At 49.1% G+C, this 6,303-nt stretch overlaps 1 protein-coding gene across 1 annotated transcript; it reads right to left on the reverse strand.

Moving 5' to 3' along the window:
- Nucleotides 1–220: 220 nt before the first annotated feature.
- Nucleotides 221–6,075, reverse strand: npas4a (neuronal PAS domain protein 4a). Its single transcript, XM_062393931.1, has 8 exons — nucleotides 5,628–6,075; nucleotides 5,055–5,218; nucleotides 4,857–4,959; nucleotides 4,427–4,736; nucleotides 4,196–4,305; nucleotides 3,914–4,049; nucleotides 2,032–3,800; nucleotides 221–1,914 (listed from the first exon to the last, which is right to left on the reverse strand). Exons 1-8 carry the CDS (start codon nucleotides 5,800–5,802, stop codon nucleotides 1,886–1,888), a joined length of 2,796 nt encoding a protein of 931 aa, XP_062249915.1. The 5' UTR covers nucleotides 5,803–6,075; the 3' UTR covers nucleotides 221–1,885.
- Nucleotides 6,076–6,303: the final 228 nt, after the last annotated feature.

Genomic DNA, 6,303 nt, shown 5'->3' on the forward strand with positions numbered 1-6,303 from the left:
AGTCAGATAGTGTCTCATTCTGTCTCGTCATGTGTGTGCGTCAGTGCTGTTGCTGAGCGAAACTCGCTCCAGGGGAAGAAATGGAGGAGAGTGAACGGGAGGGAGGGAAAGAGGCAGGAATGGTTAGGATGATGATGATGATGATGATGATGACGATGATGATGATGATGAGGCAGGGGGGTGGAACTGGGGGCTTGACTCTGACGACACAAATGCATCATCTCATTAAGTGCACTTTATTATAAATGCATTTGTATGACAACCAAATACACTCATAAGCATCACAATAGAACACTGGTCCACAATGTCCATTCTGCAGTAAATAAGATGTTTAGAATATACTCCATCTTAGGCAATAAAAATCTCTTTCTCATATATATTTACAGACCAATAACAGTTTCATACAAATGTACAAATGTGTACAACCTTTCTGAAAAGAACATATGCCTACATCCTCAGACATAAAGCATATGCATTAACATCGTTTTCAAATATCACTCGTACAATAATATAATTTTACACATTTATATTAACTTAGCCTTTAATAGCTAGAACGTAGGAATCAATCCTTTACTTGACCGTAGACAACTCTACGTGAGCATGTCGACACCATGGGAATAGTACCATTCTCAACCCGTGTCGCTTTGTAACTGAATAGAAATAGCACCCAATCCCTATTTTCATTTTTTAAAACAAAACTTTAGTATTCTAACCCCTCTCAAAAAAGAAGAATCGCTCATTCACATAGTCAATTGTGCCTCACCACACCGCGCTCCAGTGGAGCAACGATGCCACTGTCCACGTGGAGTGGACATGATAAAGAGTTCAGCAGGTCAGAGCCGTTTCAGGCACACAGGAGCCGCTATAAGCCGCCAGCATTGCAAATATTGATGCTGCAAGAATATCCAGCCGACTGCCCTCAGGCCAAGAGGGACCTGAAGAGCGCACATTCAGAGTCTAATGTACAGTACAACATAGCAGTGGATTTGTGGCATGATTGGATCTCCAGCAAAACCTCCAGAAAATCTCTTGCTCGGTGTAACATCTCGAAAACCAATGGACACCGTTAACATTCTTGATATCTTCACATGCCAGATCTCTTCACATGTTTTCTTTTTTAGTTTGCACATCACATCGATACACAAGAGTTTAGATGGAGAGATAAATATGAAATGTTAAAGGTTTCAAGCACAGCCCCAAAGCTCAAAGTATCTCAGTTTCAGTTGAATATTAAAGTTTTGATGGAGCCTTTAAGGCTGTGAGGAGTGCGGTCAAACCAGAGCTGCACCAGCTCTAAAGACGGGACAGAAGAAATCTGTCTTCTTCTGATGTACTGATAGGCGTCATCCTAAGGATGTAAACAATTTGTAAACATTTGACTTCTGATACATTTGAGGTTTGGGTTTGCGTTGCTGCATGTCAGGCAAAAGTGCTATAATTCATCTCCCTATTGAAACTTAGCAAGAAATGTTTTTTTTTTTTTTTTTCACAACAGAGTTTTCACTACGAGTGAATACAAATGCGCATCTGGAAGTTAAACAGTGCTTACAAGTTCAGAGAGGTTTCTCTGTCAGGTTACATCTGGAACTCGCGTCACAGAGAAACTGAGAGACACCGCATGGACTCAGAACCCAGTCAGTTATGGGTCCATGTGGTTACACCACCATGTAAATGTTGCACCGGTTTTGTAGTAGTATACAGACTATGACCGAACAAAAATATAGAGCCAATCTTTGTTCTTAGGAGACATGTAGGAGTTAAAGTCCTTAAGTTTTATATACATTATGTATATTTATACACTTAATAATTTTTTACTTTTCAGTAAAAGGGGCTCCACAAAATATGACAATATGCCATACTTAATGAAGTAAGTCACAGACTTATTTTAGAACGGAGGAACACTTCCACTCCCATCTGGAAGATAAAGAAGAAAAGAGAGAAAGAAAAAACGTTAGTGGTGCAATTTCAGAGAACGTCTTTTCATCTTATTTAAATTTAATTTAAAATTGAGAAAATGATCCAGATTCTTACCTTTGTGGAAGCACTGTGGCGATGGATGACATTGGAGTTGATACAACTCAGGTTGTTGCCCTAAGCCAGGGGCGATCGAGGCACCTGCCCCAAACATGGGTTCCAGGACGGCCAGTTCCTCCAGGAGGGACTGAGTGCAAGACACGGCGGGCGTTGGCGAGCCGATGGGCATTGAGGTGGAGGGGCTGGAAGGGGCGGTGAGAATGAGGGGAGGGGAAGCTGGGATGGAGGAGCAACAGGACACAGGAGATGACACCACCTCGATCTCCATTGCTTCCTCCGCAAGCTCCTCCCCTTCCGCCATCATCCCAGTCCCAGAACCCTCTGTCACCCCGCCCACATCCATGGAGTTACTTTGCGCCGATTGGACGCTACAGAAGTGGCCCACTCCCTCAAACTGGGAGGGTTGGTGCCAGCACACTGGGATTTGAGGAGAACCTGGGCTGGAGGGGTTGAGCATAGGAGAGGTGCATGGGGAGGGGAAGGAGGGGACGTGTGTCTGAGGAGGAGCGAAGTCGTCTTGGAGCAGGGTTTGTAGGATGCTCTCTTCAAACAGAGAGTCATCTTCATCGAGGAAGAGGGGAATGTCCAGACCTCTCCACGCTTTGATGGGATAAATCTCCCTCTGCATGTGGACTGATTCAACATCAGGGGTTTCTATGTTGGGGGACAGGAAGGGGGAGGGAGGGGAGGATGAGGGTGAGAGTTTGGACAATAGTGGATCCAGGTAGAATCCCTCTGCCAATGAGCTGATATGCTGAGCTAAGAGAGAGATCTCTGCCCTCTCCTTCTCCCTCTCTCTCTCCAGGGAGAAGAAGGAGAGGCAAGGCTGTTTGCCAGGTGATGCCTCTGGTGTGAGAAGGCCCTCAGGGGGGCACTGGAGGGGCCCCATTGGTACATCTACATACAGTGGACCCCGGACCTCGGGCAGGGTCATCACTGTGCAGTCGTCATCTCCGGGGCTGTCGGGTGTGGGGGGCAGTTTCTCATAGAGGGAGCCGCTGTAGGGCTCGACGGGGAAGAGGAGATCAGTGGTGAGGGATGGTAGAGTGAGGGAAAGCTTGGAAGAGAGGGTTGTGGGGGGAGCAGGGCTGGAGGCGGTAGTTGGTTGGGTGGTGGAAGAACCTGAAGGGGCCAAGGAAGTGGTGGCAGAGGCTGTTGTATCAGAGGAGGGAGCTGTGGTAGTGCCGCTGGGGTCGAAGCTGAAGAGGGGTTCATTGAATGGGAAGTTAGCCCCACTAATAAGGGGGGTGTAGGGTGGGGTGCACACAAACTCTTTGGTCTGGGGAGCTTGTTGGGTGGGGACAGGTGGGAGGGGCAGGGGCAGAACTGGCAGTGGAGGGTCGAGCTGGAAGGACGGTGGCAGGAGAATGTTCTGGGTTAAAAAGTCTAAGTCTGCCACTGTTTCAACGGTGACTGGGGTGGGGGAGGAAGCAGCTGAGGGGTTTTCAGTGGGATGCTGCTGAAAGAAGCTGTCTTCCTCCATAGAGGAGATACTGGAGCGGGGGTCGCCTTCCACCTGCATGGCTTCAGCGGCGGAGCTCCCGGGTTCGTCAGAGGAGCCGACGCTGCAGCCAGTGGTGCTGAAGTCAAAGGACTGGGCCGACAGACCGCTGCTGCCTGGGGTGAAGACCTGGTCTGGGCTGGACAGGGTTTCTGGGGACTGTAGGCTCAGTCCCTCTTGCTGAGAGGTACCAGTGGTCAGAACCAGGGTCAGCTGGGTCTGCTCTGAGCTGAGCTGCTGACGCACTGACCAGGCCTCAGACTCACTAAGAGACAGAGAGAGGAAACAGGAAGTTAGGATGGTATTTAAAAAAAATTCTATCAGTCTTCTGTTTCCAATGTGATGAGTTGTGCGTGGTTTTAAGAGGTGAGTAATTACCTGATGATGTAGTTGTTGCTGCCAATAGGAATTTCTCCAGGCTGCAGCTGTAGAACCATGTAAAGCCAAACCCACGACTGGTCCTGAGCTTGCACACGAATCACCATCTCAGCTCTGCCCTCTCCTCCTTCTCTCACTGTTGAACAACAGTAACAGCAAAAGTTGGCATCGGTTTATAATCCTATTAATCATCGTATTTCAGCGTGCCAGTGGGCACAGTGTGTGTAATTGTGTGGGCACGGATGTTTGTAATTGGTAGGTATATGTGAAGAGCACACTTACATAGGCTGCGGTGCTGAGCGGAGGCATGTGACAGATCCTGTGGGTGGAGGAGGCTGTACCAGGACCGAGCGCGTAAAGCTGTCACATCAAAGCCAAGATAGGTGCTTACACTGCAGGGGGAGAGTGGGCAGTGATGCGTTAGGACGATAATGCCTTACTACTTCACTAAACATATACCATATGACATTTCATATTGAAGCAACAGGTGCAGGATGTTTTCTGCAAACTCACCTTTCCTGTGCTGTCTCCAGCCTCATGTCCCGGCTATGTTGGGAGTAGAAGCAGGACAGAAACAAGTTGGAGTCGACCTGAGAAGGGCTGGAAGTCATGTCCCTCTCTGTCCCGGGGCCAGAGCGGGATGGGTGGGGCTCCAGAGGGGAGCAGAAACACACCCACACAGGGTTGGATGTCCAGTAGGACCCGGCAGCAGGAGAGGTGGTGGGGGGTGGCAGGCAGTGAGCTCGGATCAGAACCAGCTTGTTCCCAGCACTCTGCCTCCGCACAGACTTAGAGGTGTTGAAATGACAGCGGAAGAGACGGTCTGTAGAGGAGAAGAGAGGGGGCTTATTAAAATTCCAATTTTTTACATGTATTATTTAGTTAAGAGGTGGAGAGAAACAAATGTATGTTTTAGAATAAAATTTTGTTTGTTTTTTCTTACCTATCTCGAGTGAGGTAGACGTTGACAGGTTAGTCCTCATGATAAGATGATCTGAGGTGTCAATGATATCATACACGCTGTCTCCCTGTGCCACGAGATCCACCTGTAAAATGACATGCATGTTATTTATAAAGCCCAAACCGGAGCTTGAATATCCCGTCATCGCACAATAAATGATTTTCTTCCACATAGACTCACCATGGAGTGTCCGAGGTGCTCGGAGACACTGTCTGACATGTACAGGAGCTTCCCTTCTCCAGTCAGCAGCATCAGAAAACCTGGCAGCGCCTGCATCAACTCCGACAGCTCGTTGAACAACAGATACTGCATGCTCTCCTCAGGACTAGCAGCAGCTCCCGCTTCTGGAGGAAAGAAAAAGGTGGAGAGAGGTGTCAGATCTCTTAATAAATCAAACATGGTGATAATAATAATGAACAAAGCACATCTGATCCCCGCGATATAGGAAACAGCAGTGGCTGCAGTGGGTTTCAGCACCATGGACAGCGGTGCAGCTGCATTTGTGGCGTAAGAGCGTTTCAGCACCACGGACAGCGACGGATTATCAATCGAGCGTTTTTTTTATCAGCTTCTATATCGATTACTAACGATCGATCAATGAGCCACAGCTCTGCAGCTTATCTGAAAACCATTTTAACGTCACCTCCCTGCCCCTGCTGCCGCTAACACACTTGTTGATTCCCTCCTGTGAGAGATTTTTGCAGTGGGAATCATCAACAGGTCGTTTTTCATTCAGAGTGAATTCATGCGTACCTTGAGTGAAGAAGACGGATTTCCTCGTGTACATGCAGGCCAGCGACATGATGTGCAGGTACGAGAGCCGCGCTTTATCTGCCTCGGAGATGGGCAACAAGTCCTTCAGGTACCGGATCTCGCTGTTGATCTGGTCCCGCCGAGCCTTGGATGCTCCTTTGGTTGAGCGGTACATCGTGGCCGGTTGCTGCGTTGAGCTGCGACAGAAATTCCCGCAGACGCGAAGAGTTGTGGAGTTGTAGAGTTGCGTGGAGTGTTGCTCTCGCTCCGTGTCTCGGCTGAAGCTCCCTGGTCTCTGAGGTGTGTGGATAGAGAAGCTCGGAGTTAAAAGACTTTCATCTCAGCTACTGTTGTTTCCAGAGCAAGGTTTGAAAACCTCCTCTTGTCAGCTCTGAGTCTGCCTGAGCTCCGCCACAGCGTCGAGCTCGGGTGCTGGCCGGCTGCTGGATGTCGGTCCCCCCTCTCGGAGTGCAGGCTTTGTTCGACGTCTCTTGCACAGAAGTCCTGAGCCCGTAAAACTGGATGGGAGACTCTGCTCGCGGGTCACTTATATAGCCTGGGACTCCTCCTGAGCAGGGGGGCACCCGACGCACCAACACCGACGTAAAAGGAAGGGAGGGGGGAAGAGATATCAGTGCTGGCAGTGGTGAAACTCTCTCTCCCCCCTCCCTCGCCC

The sequence above is a fragment of the Platichthys flesus genome, chromosome 8 (assembly GCF_949316205.1).
Source record: "Platichthys flesus chromosome 8, fPlaFle2.1, whole genome shotgun sequence".
Taxonomy (NCBI): Eukaryota; Metazoa; Chordata; class Actinopteri; order Pleuronectiformes; family Pleuronectidae; genus Platichthys; species Platichthys flesus.

Excerpts from the sequence above, each read along its gene's own strand:
- npas4a (XM_062393931.1), bottom strand. The coding sequence starts at position 5,802 with ATGTACCGCTCAACCAAAGGAGCATCCAAGGCTCGGCGGGACCAGATC. Across the intron at positions 4,306-4,426 it reads CTGGAGACAGCACAGGAAAG|TGTAAGCACCTATCTTGGCT; the intron begins GTGAGTTTGCAG and ends CTCCCCCTGCAG. Across the intron at positions 1,915-2,031 it reads GCCACAGTGCTTCCACAAAG|ATGGGAGTGGAAGTGTTCCT; the intron begins GTAAGAATCTGG and ends TTTATCTTCCAG.